Source organism: Eurytemora carolleeae, unplaced genomic scaffold (assembly GCF_000591075.1).
Source record: "Eurytemora carolleeae unplaced genomic scaffold, Eaff_2.0 scaffold273, whole genome shotgun sequence".
NCBI lineage: Eukaryota > Metazoa > Arthropoda > Copepoda > Calanoida > Temoridae > Eurytemora > Eurytemora carolleeae.
The window spans coordinates 293,715-315,400 of record NW_019396174.1 but is presented as its reverse complement, the minus strand read 5'-3'; the positions used below and the strand labels follow the sequence as shown (position 1 = coordinate 315,400).

At 30.6% G+C, this 21,686-nt stretch overlaps 1 protein-coding gene across 1 annotated transcript; it reads right to left on the bottom strand.

The window, feature by feature from the left end:
• Positions 1 to 2,888: 2,888 nt before the first annotated feature.
• On the bottom strand, positions 2,889 to 19,266 carry LOC111697187 (tachykinins). Its single transcript, XM_023467091.1, has 5 exons — positions 19,220 to 19,266; positions 14,740 to 14,844; positions 9,738 to 9,807; positions 7,705 to 7,812; positions 2,889 to 3,086 (listed from the first exon to the last, which is right to left on the bottom strand). The coding sequence occupies exons 2-5, from the start codon at positions 14,841 to 14,843 to the stop codon at positions 3,000 to 3,002; spliced, it is 369 nt and encodes a 122-aa protein (XP_023322859.1). The 5' UTR covers position 14,844; positions 19,220 to 19,266; the 3' UTR covers positions 2,889 to 2,999.
• Between the last annotated feature and the right edge of the window lie 2,420 nt (positions 19,267 to 21,686).

Genomic DNA, 21,686 nt, shown 5'->3' with positions numbered 1-21,686 from the left:
TGGGTCTACTGATTGTCCTGGTTCTACAGATTGTCCTGGTTCTACTGCGGGGTATATTAGTTCCAAAACTAACACTTGGCCCATTTCTAACACTGAGTGCTAGAAATGGGCCAAATCTGCAAAGTTATCTTTTTCAAGAGAATATATATCTTTAAATCCAAAGACGAGTAGAACAAAATTACAACATGTATTAATAAAAAATGGCTAAAACTATATTTAGAAACAATTAATGTAAATCTTAAACTTATAATAAGGTATGAGAATTAGTTTGTGCGTATTTCGCTCATTTTCTAGCAAAAAGTGTTTATATTTTATGCATCTGTGTAAATCCTATTCTACCAGAAGACAAAGATCATGAAGATGAACCAGATGATGATGATTAAGACGAAATTGGTGAAAATGAAGATAAAACGAATTTGTCAGAGAATGAAAGTGATTTCAAAGACCTAGAGACTGAGAATGATTGTTCCTACAATGAACCGGAAAAAGTTGAATCTAAGGATTCCCCCATATCCTGTTAATCACCTGCCCAGTAATAATTGCCCAATTATATGTCAATTAAGCTGATCTCACCCCTCTCCTGACTGCTATTTACTATGTATAATTACCGTATGGGGAGATATGTCCCCTTCTTTTCATAATTTATGGAGCGTCTGTTTTTTCTCGTATTATGTTGTTTTAAACTAAAAGCCAATCAGAGCTCATGCCACGCAATTATAATAATTGCGATAATTAAAAGACCCTCAACTCTTTTCTCCCCACCAATAGGAACCCTTTCTGCCCAATTATGTATCATTATAAATATCAATAACCAATCAAAATCCATATAGTCTAATTATCGCGCGCAGTTACTGCTCCCTTGGGAGTATAAAAAGGGGCTCGATTTCTCCCCAAGCTGAGTTCAGAACAGAAATTTCTCCAGTGTGAAACTGCGTGCGATTCCGACTATTCAGGTTTTGAAGTTTTCTTTATTACTTTTGCTTTTGCTCCCCTTTTCTATTTCCTAGTTTTACTTGGTTCTTTTAGATTGATACTTTTTCTCTGAAGGCTCGTATTCATGTATGTTCACCCTAGTACTTAGTTTTTAAGGATTATATATTGTGTCTGGTTCAAGATTAATAAAATATCATCTATGTTTTCAACTAGCTTATTTGAGACCAGAATTTGGAACTCCGATTTATTTCAAGTAAGATAAAGAATCACACAATAGTCAATAAATAAAAAAAGAAGGATAGTTGAGCAGTTTTATTTTTGAATATAGAAACTAGAATATATAAAGATTTGTCATTCTCTTACAAGTTTTTGATGATTCTTGATTTCATTTTCGAACATATCCCTATGTTGAAATAATTACCGGATTTCAGCTCAAGTCGCGATTTTGGAACATATCCTGGGTTTGAGACAAAATAGAAAATAAAAACAAACTGTTCTTTTATAATTTATAAATCATTACAGCATTTAGAAATCAAAAAATGTATATCCTTTGTTCTTACAAAATAGATTATCTAGAAATACGGGAAACTGTTTGTTTAAAAAGCTTGTAAATAAATAAATCATCAATATTCTCTAATTTAACAGATAAAATGTGGAAACTTGGATTTTAGAAATAATTCAGAAGTTCATAAGATAATTTTTGTTTTCAGTGATTCATTTTGTAAGTTATGAAATTGAGTTTTGTTTTGAATTGTGGATTATACTCAAAAACGGGAAAGTGGGTTTTGTCTCGAAAACGCGACAATGTTTCAAATTCAGGATATGTTCGAAAATTGAACCTGACATTGTCTTGAAAACGGTCAAGAGCTTTAATATAAAAAGCACTCCAATTATAATCTTGATTCCAAAAAAAGTTTAAAATTGGGAATTGTCATGCTTAATAAAATGTTGGTTATAGTTTTTTATTATCGACTTTTACTCTGGATATGTACTGGATGTTCTGGTTCTACTGGTTGTCATGGTTTTACGTGTCCTGGTTCTACTGTTTGTCCTATATTGTCCTGGTTCTACTAGTTCTCCTACTTCTTGTAGTTCTCCTAGATCTCTCAGTACTCCTAGCTCTCCTAGTTCTTCTATCTCTTCTAGTTCTCCTAGTTCTCTCTGTACTCCTAGTTCTCCTAGTTCTCCTAGTTCTTCTATCTCTTCTAGTTCTCCTAGTTCTCTCTGAACTCCCAGTTCTCCTAGTTCTTCTATATCTTCTAGTTCTCCTAGTTCTCTTAGTACTCCTTATAGTTCTTCTAGTTCTCCTATCTCTTCTAGTTCTCCAAGTTCTCTCAGTTCTCCATAGTTCTCCTGGTTCTTTTATCTCTTCTAGTACTCCTAGTTCTTCTAGTTCTCCTAGTTCTCCTAGCTCTTCTAGTTCTTCTAGTTCTCTTAGTACTCCTAGTTCTCCTAGTTATTATAGTTCTCTTAGTTCACCTTATAGTATTCTTCAATTTATTTAAATAGTTAATTATTTACAATGAAAGTATTAACATTTTAACAGCAAAAGTTCAGCCTCATGGGAAATGAATTTAGGAGGACAAATTTAAACCATAATACAATATGATATATTATATATTCCTTGCATTCCTTCTTAAATACTTCCTAAAAATATATAAAAAAACATTTGTTTGAGTTCCTATCTGTAAATACAGTAAATTAGATTGCCCCATCAACAAAAACTTTGTGGCCATATGTTATAACCGATTTGCCCAAGCTGAGCTAACCGGCCTTATTTATCTAAGGAGCTAACCCATGTTCACGTTGTACATTGTACACATTGTACACTTAACACTGTACAGTGTACAATGCACTCTACACATTGCACAAAAGTTTTGTACTTTATCCACATTAGCCATTGCTTGCTTAAGCAACTTGAATAAGTTTAATAAATAAAAAAATAAATAAAAATGTTGGAGACCAATGAGATTTATTTAAGAGATCATCACACACGAATATATCTATTGAGTTTTAATAATTTACGAATTTTGATTAATATTTTTATAAATATAATATTTGTCGGTTCAGCCTCTCATGCCCACAAACCCACTTGGGTTCCTTCGCTGGTAGTTCAAGAATCTTTTCCAGACACTTCCTGGACTCTCAGCTCCCTGTATAGATAGATATATATATATTAATAATAATGATAATAATAATACTTAAAGGGGAGTAATTTCGAATAAGCTTTTGCTTTGTGTGTTGTCCGATTCACAACGGTACCCTTTAAACGTTGGCTTGATTACTGACGACGCTGAAAATATAGTGCCGGCAGCTGATAACATTAGTTTACAGTTATATATGAACACAATGCAATGAGTAAAATATAGTGCCGGCAGCTGATAACATTAGTTTACAGTTATATATGTACACATTACAATGAGTAAAATATAGTGCCAGCAGCTGACAACATTAATTTACAGTTATATATGAACACAATGCAATGAGTAAAATATAGTGCCGGCAGCTGACAACATTAGTTTACAGTTATATATGAACACAATGCAATGAGTAAAATATAGTGCCGGCAGCTGATAACATTAGTTTACAGTTATATATGAACACAATGCAATGAGTAAAATATAGTGCCGGCAGCTGATAACATTAGTTTAAGGCTATATATGAACACAATGCAATGAGTATTTCCCAATTTATAACTTCAACAATTCAGAAGATTTATAAAAAAATCAAATACAAATGTTTATTTTCTGTGGCTCCCTGAATATAAATAATAATATTGTTAGAATGCAGATTGAATACAAATGTACCATAATTACAGGCATTTCTGTAGACAAAATATGTAATGACTGACCAAGGTTGTATACTCTAGACGCGCTCGCATGCGCATAGTTTAACTTCTTTTGGTCAATTTCTTAGACGTTCTACCATAGGTAGAACCATAGTCACACTATGGTTACGCTTTACCAGAGCAGTGTAGATAGATAGATACGACCCATAGTTGTACCTATGGTAACATGAATAAGAAATTGGCCATTTATTAACGATAATTTTAATAACATTAAAAAAATTAATTTTATTGGATTGATTGTATCATTATTTTCAAAATAATGGAACTTCTGTTCAAAGAATAGAAAAAAATTGAAAATGTTTATCTATATATTGCATGCAGTGAAGTTAAATGTGTATATACTAGCTTGGGAACCCATTTTTCCCTATAAAAGTCAACAAACTCAATTAAGAATTTTTAAGCTATACAGTAAGAACATGTTAGAGTTCCCCAATCAAAATTTGAAGGAAATCAGTCCAGGGGCACATGCGTTATGATATGAAGATATAAAAAATGAATTTTTTATTGATACCAATTTCCTGATATTAAAATTTAAAAATGTATAAAGAAATCTGAAGTATAACCAGAAAATTCATGATGTAACAGAGAACCATTGTATAAAGATAAAAGGAAAACATTTCTAGAGGGATGCTATGATTTATCACAACCATTCTTGAGCGTGTTTTGAAAAAAATCAAATTAGCTAAACCTCTTGTCCATATTTTAGTAGTTGAGCAGTTTTATTTTTGAATATAGAAACTTCATCAAACAGATCATATGCAACAATTACGCAACCAATCTGAAAACGATTATATCCCACAGGTTTGCTCATATTGTAATTTTTTATTTTGCATTTTCAATAGATATTATTGATAATATTATTACATACAGTCCGTATAGTCTGTGTTACGTCACAATAACTTCAGCCAATGACAGAGCAGTATCGTTGTCATGTGCAACACACGGAAATCACTTGACCAGTATACTGCACTGCCATTGGCTGATGTTCTGGTGATGTAATACGGACTATATGGATTAAATGTAATAATATTATCAATTATATCTATAAAAATGCAAAACAAAAATTGTTATAATCATAACAGGAGCAAATCTGAGATTTTCAGGTTGCTGTGAGATATAGTCGTTTTCAGATTGGTTGCGTAATTGTTGAATAGAGTCTGTTAAATGATACAACTTTTTTACAAAATCTGACATATGTCCTTTTTGGTATAATTTTGACACAGTTTTATGTCAATTTCTCGAGACAGTAACACAAGATAGATTTTTTATAAGTATCGTTCAAAACTTGAGATTCTGGTTTTATCCTATACCCCCTTTCATTTTTCCTTTACAGTCCCTTTAATGACTGAAATTTTTCAAATATGACAATCTACAGGTTTTTGGACTATTCTGCTTAATAAAGTTTTCAAATGCATGATATTCTACTAAGTGATCTGGCAAAGATGCAAAAGCGTGCAGGTGGACAAGCGTAAATTTACATCGGTACCCTTAACAGCTTTGTCAGATTAAATATGAATTAGATATCAATGTTTTGTGTCTTTATTTATATCCTGTTTATTTTCATGAGCTGTTTTTCTGCAAAATGACTTGTGTATATCTTGCTTGTAACTCATAAGAAATAATGGAGAAATTTTTAGAATTAAACACTTTTTGAGGCAAGAAAACGACGGTGTCTTCCATTTTTTGATCAGATTAAGGTTTCAAGGGTATATTCTGTTGTAATTTGGGCATTGCCATCTTTGCCCGTAGGCACGCACCTCTGACCCTTCAGTAAAAGTAAATTCAACCTAAAGTCTGACCGCGTCAACCTTGTTGCACTGGCTAGTCCTATTGAGTGCTATGAATTCTAGTCCTATTGACCCGGCTCGGAAATTCAAATGTGCTACGACTGCCCGTGTAGGGTCTCATGCAATTACACTTACAGTCTTTTTAACAAGTTTTACTGAGAACAAATGAATATAGTTTAAATTATAGAAACATGAAGATATCCAGTAGTTTTCATTTTCATCCATCCGTTTACTCCTTTCATCATTTTTAATTGGACACGCACAGTTGGAAATTTGAAATAAAATAATGGATTTTAACATTTTGCATTAAGAGAGTAACTATTTCATCGTAAATATTTGATTCTTTTTACACTTTCAAAACCTCAAATTAGAATTAACCTTCAATAAAGAAAAATAGTATTTGTAGACGAATGTTCATCCCTCACATTAGTGAATTGATATTGTTTTTCCCGATTTTTGAGCATTAAAAAAATGCCTTATAGTTTCACCCTAACTTTCATTATTCAAAATTTTCTGTAAATTTCAACCCTTTTTTATCGAAATTTTATTCCCAGTTCTTTCACCGGAATACTTTGACCAAAATACACAAATTACAAGGAAAAAGTTTTTATTTCCTTTCATGACAACGTTATTAACCCGTCCTAAACAAAATCATTTAACCCATGCGCGTGCGCGACTTGAAGAAATATAAAGCTATGGTTGAACAAGCTATTATTAATAAACAGCTTAAAAAATCATAAGATACTTTGAAAAATTGAAAGATTTTATTGCTGATATTTTTTCCATTCACATATTACAGGGAACATAAGTTACAAAAATGGGTTAATGGCCCATTTCTAAAACTGAGTGTTAAGATTGGGCAAAATCGTGGTTTGGAACCAATATCCCCCTGCATTAGAGATTTTATTTTTGACATAAGAATGATCGATCTTAGGTGTTAAATAAAAAGCTTGTGAGATTTATCGACTCAATTTTAAACCATCTTTCTTTGGATTTTTCTAAAGATAACCTATTTTCCATATTTTAGTTTTATTTTTCAGATAAAAGAACATTTAAGGTGTCTGGTAAATATGTAAATTCAACTTGGCTGATTCTTTCAACGTATTATGCTGGAAATGAAACTTCAAACCAAAGTAATTTAATGTTTTACATACATAATTTATGTTTTACATATTGAATTTGAAGGGACTGTAAAGGAAAAATGAAAGGGGGTATTGGATGAAACCTGAGAATCTCTGATGTTGAACCGATACATCAATCTGATGTTTCTGTCTCGAGAAATTGATGTGTTTAAAATCTATACGAATATTCATATTTATGAAATTTTGCATAAAAGTTGTAGTATTAAACAGATCATATCCCACAAAAACGAAACCAATGTGAAAACGATGATATACCACAGAATATCAGGTTTGCTCATGTTATACTTAATTATTTTTTTTTTTTGCATTTTCAATAGATATAATTGATAATATTATTACATACAGTTCATATAGTTCGTATTACGTCACCAGAACTTCAGCCAATGGCAGTGCAGTATACTTGTCACGTGATTTCCGTTATGTATCATGTGACCAGGATACTGCACTTTCATCGGCGGGAGTTCTTGTGACGTAATACGGACTTATGAATAATATTATCAATTATATCTATTGAAAGTGCAAAATAAAGATTAACAAATTATAATGGGAGCAAACCTGTGATTCTCAGGTTTCTCTGGGATAAAATCTTTTCAGATTGTTTGCGTATTTGCTGAATATAATCTGTTAAAGTCACTGAAAACCTACTACTTTTATACAAAATTTCATATATATAGATTTTCGTATAACTTTGACACAGTTTTATATCAATTTCTCGAGACAGGAACATCAGATAGATGTCTTATATGTATCGTTCAACGCCTGAGATTCTCAGGTTTTATCCTATACCCCCTTTCATTTTTCCTTTACAGTCCCTTTAAAACACATTTACAAAGTGTGAATAATCTGAAACCAAAAGCTATGTTTTCTGTTAGATGAAATAATGTAAGTTTGATATATCAAAGGTTAACACCATCAGGTATTAAATATATAGGAAATAGACAAATTGAATTTGTGGCGAACAATAAGGTTTGCAAACAATATGGATCTGGTGTACCTTGAATTTTAGTCCGTTTGAGATATTACTGATTGATTTCTTGCCTCGCATACCGTTAAATGGAGCTTTCTTCCCTCGCATTCCTGTGAAGGATGGTCGCTTCACCATCTATAAAGAGAAAGTAGATTTATTAAGTCTAAAAAATACGGACATCATAGACCTTTGATATTTCGTAGTTTAAATTCTGCTATGATCAAAATTGTGTAAATTTGATATATCAATGGTATACACAATCAAAATCACACAAATAAAGGGATCAGTAAATTTGAGTTCGGGGCAAAAATTCAATTATTTTGTTCAAGAAATATTAATATCACCGAGGGTACAGGGCTACTCCCTTTCCCTCCATAAATGAGACTCTAAGGACGACATTAAACTCTTTAAAGAAATTTGACAAACAAGGTGAAAAATACCCATCGGTGGATTAAGGCACATTTTTGTCCTTTTTTAAATCCTTACTGTTAGTTTTACAACATTTACAAACTTTAAATATATAAAATGGGGCTTTTTACATTTTACTAAAATTTCGTTGAATAATGCTTAAATTGAAAAACAGCTTTATTTAAACTCAAACTTTTTTGATCAATCTTTACCGAGCACTTCTCTAAAGTAAACTTTTCTATTCTGTCAAAACTGTTCAAGTATTAAATTTTAACTGTCTTGTTTATCGGGGGGGGGAGGGGGGGTGTCTTTTTATATTTTTGATTAAAAATGTATTTATATAATTTATTTTTGTTACTACACTATAAAAAATCTGTGCCATGTTTGTTGTAAATCATCAGTGCATCTTATGAGAGCCACAATAAATCATTATAAGCAAAAACTCTACAATATAACATCGAAAAAAGAAGGGGAATTCCAGATTTGGAACAATTTTCAGTATTTGGAACGATATTTTACCATACAATTTCAGAACCCTCATGAAAGGGAAAGGAACTATTATAGAATTACAAAAAAAACTTCCAAAACTTCCTGTAATTCTGGAATAATCGGAAGTTTGAAAATTCTGGAACATTCCAAAAACAAAGTTCGGAAAGATTTCATGGTTTCAACAACCCTTTCACAAATCGTTGATTGCACATATTTTTCAGTGATTGTTATTTCATAAGTGACCGTCAGAAAACTGCCAAAAAATCGAAGTGAAAATATACGTGGTATTTAAAACTTCAATTTTACAAATTTCCCAAGAGTTTTAACCCTTTAAAAAATGTCAATGATGTTTTAGTAAATTTGATTATCAAAATGTTTTTATATCACTTATAAAGCATCCAAATTTTATTTTAGCTAGTCTTGAAAATTAAACGAAACACCAATTTCGGGCCAAGATATGAAATACAGGCATTGTTTTCTTTTTTTTTCAATAACTTTAGTATCCGTTAAATAATTTTCTTATTTTATTAAAATGGCCGTGGACATTGATTCAAGTGAACCTATACAAAAAGAATATAACGGTAGAAAGACATTCTTTTAATCAAGCCGTATGTAATCTTAACAAATTGGATTGATTTATTTTTGTTTTCTCATCGGGATCTTCTACAGAAATGGCTTTTGAATTTGCAGTAAGATTAAAAAATAAAACTGAACAGATTTTCCTCATTGTTATAAGTTGTGCATAAGATTAGATTAGATTAGATTATATTAGATTAGATTAGATTAGATCAGATTAGATTAGATTAGATTAGATTAGATTAGATTAGATTAGATTAGATTAGATTAGATTAGATTAGATTAGATTAGATTAGATTAGATTAGATTAAATTAGATTAGATTAGATTAAATATCCATGTTTTTCTTTCTTTTAACGGTTTCTTTAAATGTGCGGTTATTCTGCGAAAATGCCTTTCGTATTTCTTGCGTATAGAAAGCTCCGGGAAAATTATCAGAATTAAACACTTTTCGAGTCATAAATCTTTAATGTTTAGTCAGATAAAGGTTGCAAGGGTGCCATTAAATCGGGCATATGACACCTTTGCATGCTGACTTGAAACTAAGCTGTCCCTGTAATGATTCTCAAAAAGATATAAATATTTTACCAGATCAATGTCAGGGGTTCTGCGTCCTCTCATGCCAACAAATCCAGCTCTACGCTCTAGAGGATCCATTCTACAATAGGAATATTTATTTAGAAGTGTAAAGTAACACTATGGACTAGGAAGACGACATTTAAGAAATCTTATTTATATTTTACGTGTTTTTTAACAATTGCTGTACATACACCCTATTGTTACATAAATGAAAAATAACTATGTTGATAACAGTACATTCAATACAATACCAACAATTTTAAAAATAATACAAAATTAATATTTTGAAAATATTGATAATCATGTTATTAATGTATCGTTATATATAACTAAATCAAATGATATGAATATGACAATAATAATAATATGCTTAATAATTACAGTAATTACAATAACTAATAGTTTGACTAATACTTTTTGAGTTATGTAAAAAAAAACTTCGGAGGGTGCAAATTGACCCCCTGCTGTAATAGGGGTTAAAAAACAGCTGATTATATACAAATTCTGAAATTAACGTGCAAAAATGCAAAAAAAATAATTGTTTTGGGCCCTTAAAACAATTCCTGTTTAATAATATAGACACACCATACATAATCGATAACTTTAAGATTTTAAAAACTCATTTACTTTTCTCTTTATTGATTTATGTTCTGCGTTCTATAAAATCCTTTCTGGTCTTTTTGATTAAAATAATATTGAAAATAAGAAATATAATAAATCCTGTTTCTCGAAAATGAAAAACATCTTTTTCATATTAAGATCAAAATCTAATAAATATTGATCGATTAGTTTCTTATATTTCTCATTTCAGTAAAACTTTTGTTTATTAAATTATTGAAATATTATTGTATCTAAATGGCTTATTACTGAATTTAGATATGTGAATATATTCATTCCAAGCTGAATCTATAAACGGTTGAGGGACAAAATTATTCTTTTTAAAATGTCCTAGAATAATAAAAACTAATTGAATATATCTCTCAGATGTTCAAAATAAATCGTTAACAGATGAATTTGCATATAGCTGTTCTATAACCAGAGATCGGAGCTTTTATGTAGAGTATAGTGAATCTTGAGAGCTTGATCTTGGTATCAAAATGTGGACACTTTTAAGTTGAAGTTGAACTAACTATGCTAATTAACTATTGAAAGCTTATGAATTCTTACAGACCTGTCTTTCAAGGTGGACTCTCATTAAATGATTCCTAATAATCGGTAAAGGAATTGAGTCTTTGGAACAAAATTAAATATTTAAACCACAATATCTTTAGAACTCGATGTTGTAAACCTTTGATATTTCAAACTCAGATTATTTGATCTAACAGAATTCATAGTTTGAAATATATAAGGTATGTAACATTTTGTTCGAAAGATTTAGTGATTAGAAAATCAGAGTTTGTGGCAAAGACTCAATTCCTTTACACGGAACATAATTAAAAATGTTTTAATCAAAGCAATTTCTAAATCTTATTTTGATATGAGTTTTAGGATAGTGTAGAAGTTTTGCAGAATACTTCATTTGTATAAAATAATAATCATTTTGATTGGGTTTCTATTTGTTAAAAAATAACTAAAACTTGAACTGTATAATAGACAAAGCTAGTGAGGAGTCTAAAGTTCGTTAAACGTAAATTTTCCTGTAACTTTACAAATGTACATTGTAAATAAATATTTTTAAAATGTTTCAAATTATCTAAAAACGATTTCCTTGTTTCTTATACATTTACATCAATGTTTTTAAAAACAAGAAGAAAAATCTACAACTTTGTTTGTTTTAGTTGTTTGTTGGATTCGATAAAAATAAATGTGCATTAAAAGCATTTTACTAATAAGCAAAAAAAGGAGAAATAAAAGATTTAGTTCCTGCCAGAGTTGTAATTAAAACCTCAGGACAAATTGATTTTTCAAAAGAATGTTAAAGGTGGAACAATTTATTCTGGTTATTTTAAATTCCTTTGCCAGTACACTCCCCAGAGAATAATCTGTATAGCTGAGCATATGCTAAAAAGAATTTTCTCAAATAAAAAAAGTCGAGGAGAGGATATGTAGAATGTAGATGGAAGAATAAAAATGAACAAAGGATGAATCAGAATGCATTAAGCCTTGGTCGATCTTGGAGGATGGAGTAATTAAGGAATAAACAAGGAGAGAGTAGGGAGTAGTTATGGAGTGATGGTGTAGTCAAAGGGAGTAAGGATTGAGAAAATATGGAGTACGGATTGATTCAGGATGGAGTAAGGATGGAATAGTGTAAGAATGGATCAAGGAGGGACTAGTAAGGATGAATTAAGAATGGAGTCAGAATGGAGTAAAGATGGAGAAAGGATGGATTAATAATGGAGTAAGAATGGACAAGGAGGGACTAGTAATGATGGATTAAGAATGGAGTATGGATGGATAAAGGAGGGAGTAAGAATGGAGTCAGAATGGAGTAAAGATTGAGAAAGGATGGATTAATAATGGAGTAAGAATGGATCAAGGAGGGACTAGTAATGATGGATTAAGAATGGAGTATGGATGGATAAAGGAGGGAGTAAGGATGGAGTAAGAATGGAGTAAGAATGGATTAAGAAGGGAATATGAATGGAGTAAGGATGGATTAAGAAGAGAGTAAGGATTTCCCCCCTGTAGTTTTTTTTACACAACTCAAAAAGTATTGGTCTGAGGCTGTTGAAATCTTCTGACTTTTCCTAAATACACATAGCCCTCCCTTTAGGTATAAAACCGAGCGTTAATTCTGTGTTAAAACTGTGTGAGCCCTCAGGCACACCCCCTAAATGGCTACTTTTTCATGTAACAAACTAAATCTTTGGTTTGACCCACTTTCAGTTATCACATTTTGATAATTGTAAGCTTTTTGGAAAGCCTATGAAATAAGGAAACGGATTGCAGAAGTTTTACTAAGAAATTTTTGCAAATTATTTGCATACAACCCGTCAAAAGAAATTTGCTCATTTTTAGTTTTTCTGATGTGTTATTTAAAATTTTGCTATTCTTTTGTATACTTGAAATGGCATGGTCAAAAAATCAAATTCAAATAAGGATGGAGTAAGGATGGAGTAAGGATGGAGTAAGGAGTAAGGATGGAGTAAGGATGAAGTAAGGATGGAGTAAGGATGGAGTAAGGATGTAGTAAGGATGGAGTAAGGATGGAGTAAGGATGGAGTAAGGATGGAGTAAGGATGGAGTAAGGATGGAGTAAGGATGGAGTAAGGATGAAGTAAAGATGGAGTAAGAATTGAGTAAGAATGGAGTAACGATGGAGTAAGGATGTAGTAAATATGGAGTAAGAATGGAGTAAGAATGGATTAAGAATGGAGTAAAGATGGAGTAAGGATGGTGCAAGGATGGAGAAAGGATGTAGAAAGAATGGAGTGAGGATGGAGTAAGGATGGAGTAAGAATGGAGTAAGGATGGAGAAAAGATGGAGAAAGGATGTAGAAAGGATGGAGAAAGGATGGAGTAAGAATGGAGTATAAATGGAGAAAAGATGGAGAAAGGATGTGAACAGCTAATTGTGGACTATAAAACATATTAAAACATTTAAAATTGAGACAAACATTTGAATCAAATATATGATGCCATGAAAAAGCTCAAAATTTTCCATCAAGGTAACCGGATACAGTTTTAATGGAATGGGGAGCTGAAACCCAAAATGATTGAATATTTGATGAGTTTAAATACCTCTACAGGGTACAGGGTGTGTCTAAAAAAGTTTTTACCTCATTCAAAATTCTTTCATCTGCAAGTTTGCTCTGACTATTTTTTATTTAAATCTTAGAATTTATACACCAGAACGGATAAAAACCTTGATATATTATATTTTTTTTGTAAACAGTTTATCCTTATATCTACTTACATTGCTGTAACTTTATGGCGATAATCTATATATCTATATATACTTTGCTTGTCTGTCTGTTTGTTTGAATCTAATAAACGTCAAAACGGCTGAACCGATCGGGCCCAAATTTTTCTGGGACTTCAAGTGACCACAGGGAATGGATGATCGAATTTTCAAAAAATTTACTCTACCAAAACTTGATTTTTAAAAATTTTGAACATCCGCGAAATTTGTTTGATAAAATCCGCGAAACTTTTTGTTTGTTTTTGTTTCACAATGTATACAAAGAGAAGTTGAAAACATGTTCACAATTGAAATTGAAGATGGGCGCGAAACGGCCTAAAAGCCTATTATAAATATAAAACTGTAATCTCTGTTTGTCTGTTTTGTTTGTATTTCCGATCATTACTCATGAACCCCTTGATAGATTTGGCTAATATTTTTATTGGGGAATTCGGGAGAACCACGGAAATGTTCTTAGCTTAGTTTTGAGATTCTAAGTTGAGTGGTTTATTTCTAAAGGAAAAAATAGATAAAACCTAATTTACGACCAAACGCGGGTAAACGGCGGGAGTAACTATGTGCTCTCGAGCTAGTCTTTCATAAACATATTTACGGGTTTTTATATGTTTAAATGAATTTAAAACCAATTCATTTGTAATTTTTATATGTTTAAATGAATTTAAAACCAATTCATTTGTAAATGAATAATTTGAAACATCTCCAGGCTTGTAAATCTTGTGTCATGGATAACATTTTGCAAAGAGGTAAAAAGCAAACTTTTATAGCATATAATTAAAAAATTTGTAAAACTACTTAAACTTTTAAGATTCCGTTTGACAGAAAAATTCAACGTTTGAAAAACATAAAACGAGATTTATTTTTATACAAGTACAAAAATTACACTACAAAGCAGTGCAGTGCAGTACAGTACAGTACAGTACAGTACAGTACAGTACCGTAAGTACAGAACAGTACAGTACAGTACATAAAAATACAATACAGTACAATACAGTACCGTAAGTACAGAACAGTACAGTACATAAAAATACAATACAGTAAAATACAGTACCGTAAGTACAGAACAGTACAGTACATACAAATACAATACAGTACCGTAAGTACAGAACAGTACCGTACAGTGTATAGAAGAATGCAGTATATGTTTACCTATTCAGGGAGTAATCCATGTGTTGGTTGAAATCTTCTTGTTCTAAGGATAGAACTCCGACACACAGACCCAGCAGTACAACTACAACTAAACCACTGCTCATCCTACACATATTTCACATTACACACGCCGCACATAATTTCCTTTGAAATAGTTTTTTTCATTTCAAGTGATCTCAAATTTACAGAACCCCCTTCACATTTGTCTGAGGAAGATATCGTCGTTTTTCTGCCTTAAAAGTATTTGACTTCATTGTCGCTTCCGAAAAAGTCTGGAAGTCACTTTTAAAGAGAAAACAATTAAAAAAAAACAATCTTAAAGGGACTGTTAAGGAAAAATGAAAGGGGGTAAAGGCTAAAGGCTATAATCACTTTAGCTCTTGATCGCGACCCATAAAAGCTTTATCTAATGTTCCTGCCACTTACCCCTCTAAAATGGAGAAACACTTATTTATCGGCCAAAACTTATATTTAGTTCACACAGTTTTTAAATAAAACTTTTCATAATCCTGTACACTGTATTTTTACCTCTTTGTTGTTTTTAGATTTTTTTATAATTTGTAAAAGTTGACAAATAAATTTTCTTGTAAAATGCATGCACAAGTCATTGTTTCACTGAGAATTAAGATTCAAATAAAATCACAACATTTTCGTTCACAAGAATTTCTTGGCACTATATATATTCAATAGTTTTATCTAAAACACTTAAGGACGAGAAAAATTAATTATTTGAAAAATATTTTATTGGTGTTTTTACCATTTTTCTCCGTTTCATTTTTAATCGTTGACTTTTTTTTGCAAAACGTCTTATATTAAGCTTCTTGATTGTGTTTGCTGACTACGTCGTGAAGCTGAATCATAATCATGTAAATGGGTGATAAAGCTGCCAAACAATTTAAATAACGTTGATAAAAGAGAAGGGGGAAAACAACACAAAAAGAACTTCTGGGACACAGAAAAAAAGTAACGGAATATATCACAAAACTTGTATGTCTTTAAAATCTTTTTATTCCGAAAAATGACAGAAATATGTTAATAGAATATTGTTATTTTTCATAATGAATTACAACTGGAAGAACATTATAAATGTTTTAATAGCTATTAAAGACTAAATAAAATTCAGATTGCATTAAAAAAACAATCCAGTTCGAGCATCATATGTTTAAGAACTAATGCCGCGTAGATCAAATACGACTTGAACTTTGTCACTTAATCCTTACGTTTATTAAGACACACTGTATATAATGTTGCAAAAGGATAATTTATAACTCTATCTGAATTCTTGGATTATTAAAATTCCAACGTGAATTTAATCGGTAAGAATTGACTCGGTAGTTTGAGAATGAATTGTTCATAAAACGCTAAAGAACAAGTCAAATGTTACATTTTAAAGTTAAAATCTACTTTGACTTTGTATGAAGGAATGCCTTATATTCATAATGCATAAGCCTAATTAAAAATGTGCGACATAAAACTTGAATATTGCTCAGATAACGGTTAATTTAAAGGGTACCGTTGTGAATCAGGGTTAACTTGAAACTACGCAAACAGAGCTGAAATCTTTAGAATGGTGGATACCGAGATTAATGCTTGATCCTCTCTTTTTCTTAATATCGAGACTAACCTAATCTTGCATTTGTATCCTAAAAAGTGTATAAAATTTAACCAATCAGAGCCGCGTATCGTATATGAAGCCGATAAATTTGAAATTTTGCGCGCCATTTATGATTAATATATTGAAACGGAAGGAACCCTCTATTTAAAAAAAAACCGGTTTTTGATTTTCTCTACTATATCCAAGAAAGAACGGTTTAAGAAGGAAATCAAAAGTGTATCCATTGGATACTCAGATTAAGTAATCGGGATTAGGGATATGTCATTCTAAAGTTTCAGCTCAGTTCCTTTAAAATTGACTAGCTTATAAGGATCGTTCAGTTGTACTAATTTATATATTTTTGCCACCTCATATTGTGAACCTTTTATATTTATATATATTATTTGATCATAATTCATAGTTTGAAATTTAAAAAGGTCCAGAGCTGGGAACTTCAGCATGGATAAACTAAATCCCGTCTGCATAATCCGAATATCCACGGTGGAAACTTTTAATTTTAGCCCTTAATCTACTCTTTTTCTCTCTCCTCAGGACTGCTAATTAAATAACCATTATTTGTGACTAAACCTCAATTTCTTTAATCGCTTCAACAATGTCTCTGAAAAATTACTGCCATACTTTCTGTCCTAATAATTATAACGTTTTTTTTTTAGCTAGAAAACAGTTTTCTCACAAAGGAATTCAGTCTTAGCCGTAGACTCAAATATGTGAATTTATTTCCAGCTTAGGTTATTTGATCAAACAAAATTAATAATTTGAAATATCTAAAGTCTATTACACTGGGTTGTAAAGATATAGGAATTAAAAAGTCAGAGTTTGTGACAAAGAATCAATTCCTTTCATAGATTTAATAAATATTTTTCATTTATTAAAATTAACATATTGTCTATTTAATATTAAAATGAAAAACAAAAAGTTTTATTTTGATGCCTCTTAACCTTTGGTAGCGAATAAAGTAAACAAAAATGCCACACTTTCTTTTCGTAAAGTATATAGTATTGACAGAAAAGTTTCATTTCAATTTCTACCAAAAAATCTTTCTTAATTCTAAAGGTATTGAGTTTCCGCTATAGACTCAAATATTCTTTCTTTGCAACTAAATGATGTACACCTTTGATATTTTAAACCTAGATTATTTGACTCCAGAATTCAAAGTTTGAAATAACTAAGTTCAGAATTTGCAAAAAAGACTCAATTATTTGTATTTTCTTTTCTTTAGCAAGAGCAAAGCTATGATAATTTAGTAGATTAATAGAAATGTATGAAAATTGTAGATGTATAATTTACATAATTTATTTATGTTTATATTTCGTATTTCTTTTTTTTTGTATTTACTTTTTAGGAGATTCTGGGGATATTAAGATGAAAAGTATTTAAATATACTTGCAGGACAAACTGAATACCTACATATTGATTAGTTAGTCTCTACTAACATTATTGTGTAATTTATCCCTGGCAGATAATACTCACAAGATAATTAATATAAGAAAATTATCTAATTTTCTTAATCAACGAATTTCGCCAAATGAATTGAGTCTTTGCCACAAACTCTGATTTTCTAATCACTATATCTTTGGAACCAAATTTTGTAGACCTTAGATATTTCAAACTATGAGTTCTGTTAAATCAAATAATCAGAGTTTGAAATATCAAAGGTTTACAACATCGGGTTCTAAAGATATTGTGGTTTAAATATATGATTTTGTTACAAAGACTTACTTCCATTGTAAGAAAAAAACTCGTTGTTGTGTTTATTATAAAGCTAAATATAAAGAATAGAAGATAAAAAACTTTTTATTTTTATATATTATGAACAATTATTTAGGTTTGATAGTAAACTGTTATTCATTTTTTGTGAAGTTTTATAAATTCACTCTGAAAAATAAATCCTTTTTTGATCCTGTGTATTAAAATTATTTTTGCGAAATGTAATTAATTCAATTTCGTTTTTTATATTTGCTTTTCTATAATTATAGCATAATTTGTTCATAATTATTGGTCACTATAAGACAATTGTCTAGACAATGTAAGTTTAAATCAAACCCACTTTTTCGCAAAAAAACTGAAAGCATTTTTGGGAAAACAGTTAAGTAATAAAAATGAATAAAAATAAAGAATTTTAGTTAAAAATTAAAAATAGATATAAATAAGGTTTCAAGGGTTTCTATGCAAAGATGGAAATGCCCAATTCACAACTGTACACTTAAAACCTAGTTGTCTGATTAAGTATGTTAGTTATCAATATATATATATATTTATATATATATATATATATATATATATATTCCCTGTTCCTATTAAATCGCATGTTGAGCCTGGCTAGTGGCTAGGCTACAGGCGATAAACCATTTAGCAATCTTATACCAATTTTTCAGCCATCTTCCATATACTGTTGCAATAAATTCGAAGCCTTTTTGTTAATTGTGTTCTGTCTTTTTATATATATTATCAGAACCATTTTATGTATTAAAATATGTTTTGTATTTTAATAAAGTATTTGAGAAGAATTAATGTTTATAATGTTAAAAAAATTTTATTTTCTTCAACTGTGGGTTTTCTACCAAAGTGACTTGACCATTTCTGCTGTTGGAAAACATAATGGAATTATTAGAAATAATTTACTTTCAAACCTCAAACATCAATATTATCCACATGATTAAGTGAGAATAAATAAAAAATATAAAAATGTAAGGAAAAAGAAAGAAGAGATTTTAATCTGTTGTCATTTAGAATAAGGAGTGAAGAATAATGAACGAAGTATAAAGAAAAACGAAAAGAGAACTAAGTATAAAAGAAAGGGAAAAGAGAACAAAGTATATAAGAAAGGGAAAAGAGAATAAGTAAAAAGAAAAACTAAAACAGAACCTGTTGTGTTGAATGAGGTTGATCTACTCCGGAGAATAAGGTTCATGTTTACCGGTTATACTTACAGTATCCTCCCCCTAGCCTCCCGTATTTAGTCATCAAACCTTTCCATACATTTCCATACATTTCCTTACATTTGCATACATCTCCCTACATTTCCTTACATTTCCATACATTTCCATACATTTCCTTACATCTCCTTACATTGCCATCCATTTCCATACATTTCCTTACATTTCCTTACATGTCTTTACATTTCCTTACATTTCCTTACATTTCCCTACATTTCCGGACATTTCCCTACATTTCATTGATTTCCATACTTCCTTACATTTCCATACATTTCCTTACATTTCCTACATTACCTTTCCCAACATTTCCCTACATTTCCTTACATTTCATACATTTTCTATCCAACATCAAACCTTTTCCTACATTTCCTTACATTTTCTATCCATCATCAAACCTTTCCCTACATTTCCCTACTTTTCTTACATTTTCTATCCAACATCAAACCTTTCCCTACATTTCCCTACATTTCCATTAATTTCCTTTCATTTTCTTATATTTTCTACATTTTCTATCCAAAATCAAACCTTTCCCCTACATTTCCCTACATTTCCTAACATTTCCTACATTTTCTATCCAAAATGAAACCTTTCCCTACATTTCCCTACATTTCCTTACATTTTCTTACATTGCCATACATTTCCATCCATTTCCTACATTTTCTATCCAAAATCAAAACTTTTCCTACATTTCGATACATTTCCTTACATGTTCTATTCAGCATCAAACCTTTCCCTACATTTCCCTACATTTCCTTACATTTCCTTGCATTTCCATACATTCCTTACATTTCCATACATTTTCTTACATTTCCATACATTTCCATACATTTCCAACCATTTCCTACATTTTTTATTCAACATCAAACCTTTCCCTACATTTCCCTACATTTCCTTACAATTCCTTACATTTCCTTACATTTCCTTACATTTCCATACATTCCTTACATTTCCATACATTTTCTTACATTTCCATATATTTCCTTACATTTCCATACGTACATTTCCAACCATTTCCTACATTTTTTATCCAAAATCAAACCTTTCTTTACATTTCCCTATAACATATGTTACATTTCATTCCATTTCCCTTCATTTCATTTCTCTTCATTTACTTTCATTACATTTCCTTAAATATTACAATCACATCCTTACAATCAAATCTTTCCCTCCATTTCTAGACTTCTGGATATCGAAATTAAGCGTTCAAGATTAACGATATTTCACCCCAAAGTTTCCACTTTTATATTGCGAAATAAATAAACATTAAAATTGAGTGAAGATATTGAGATATTTTTTGTTCATTTTTATGATCAATATTGCGATGCCAACTGATATATGAGGATTCAAACCTGTTTAATGTTTTATTTGGCTAGAACGTGGGACACTTTATTCACTAAACTTAGATACCTGAGTCTAAAACTAAAGAATGCGCGAATTTTAAGTTTGAGGTTAAAAGTTCTGTAAAATAATGAATAGTTACTTAAATATTTAACTTTCTCAATTTTAAATTTGAATTTCCCGGGAAAAATCTGAACCGTTCAGAGAAAAGGATTTAAAGAATTATTGCGTAAGTATCGGTATTCGGTAATCAGCTGTTTTTTAAATTTTAAATTATTTACGTGACGGAAAACAAAACATATTTCCAGTTACAACCGTATTTTGGGTTTACGTGCAAACATTAATTAATCTAAAACGTGACATTTTGTTAAATCAAGGTTTTTACTTTTAAAATATCGTAATTAGTTGAATGCCGCTTAGCGCTGAATAATGATAGACAAATAGGGATTGCGGGATTTCAAGATTTTAACCCTGTGTTTAAATTTTAAGTCGTCGATATCGGCGAGTTAAATATTTAACCACAGGATGAAATATTTAACCACAGGATGAAATATTTAATCACAGGGTTAAATATTTAAACTCACGGTTAAAGTTCAGGTTTAAATTAAGTCAGAAGTGGCATTTAACCATGAACTTAAAATTTAAGTCAAAACTTTTCGTTCTTTAGTTTTAGACTCTGGTTGAAATTGAAAATGTCAAACTCATGTTAGTTTAAGATTGAATTTATAAAAGATTCTTGTTTATTTCTAGAAACCTCTTTGATCCGTTGATAAGTTTACGCCTAGCGGCTCTAACCAATTTATGTGATGAAACTTAACCACGTTGATAAAAAAGTTGCAAGCTATCACGCAAAAAATAGTTTAAAAACTATTTCCGAAAACTTTATAGTTTTTTGATAGACATTTCTACATACAATTAAGAGTAAGTTATTGAGGTAATAGCAAAGCCCAAGAAGTTTTGGCACTTTAAAGGTGACCCAGTCATGAACATTGATGCACTTTTTATATAATAGCAGCAAGAATTTATGTGTAACCCAAAGATAATAGAATATATATTAG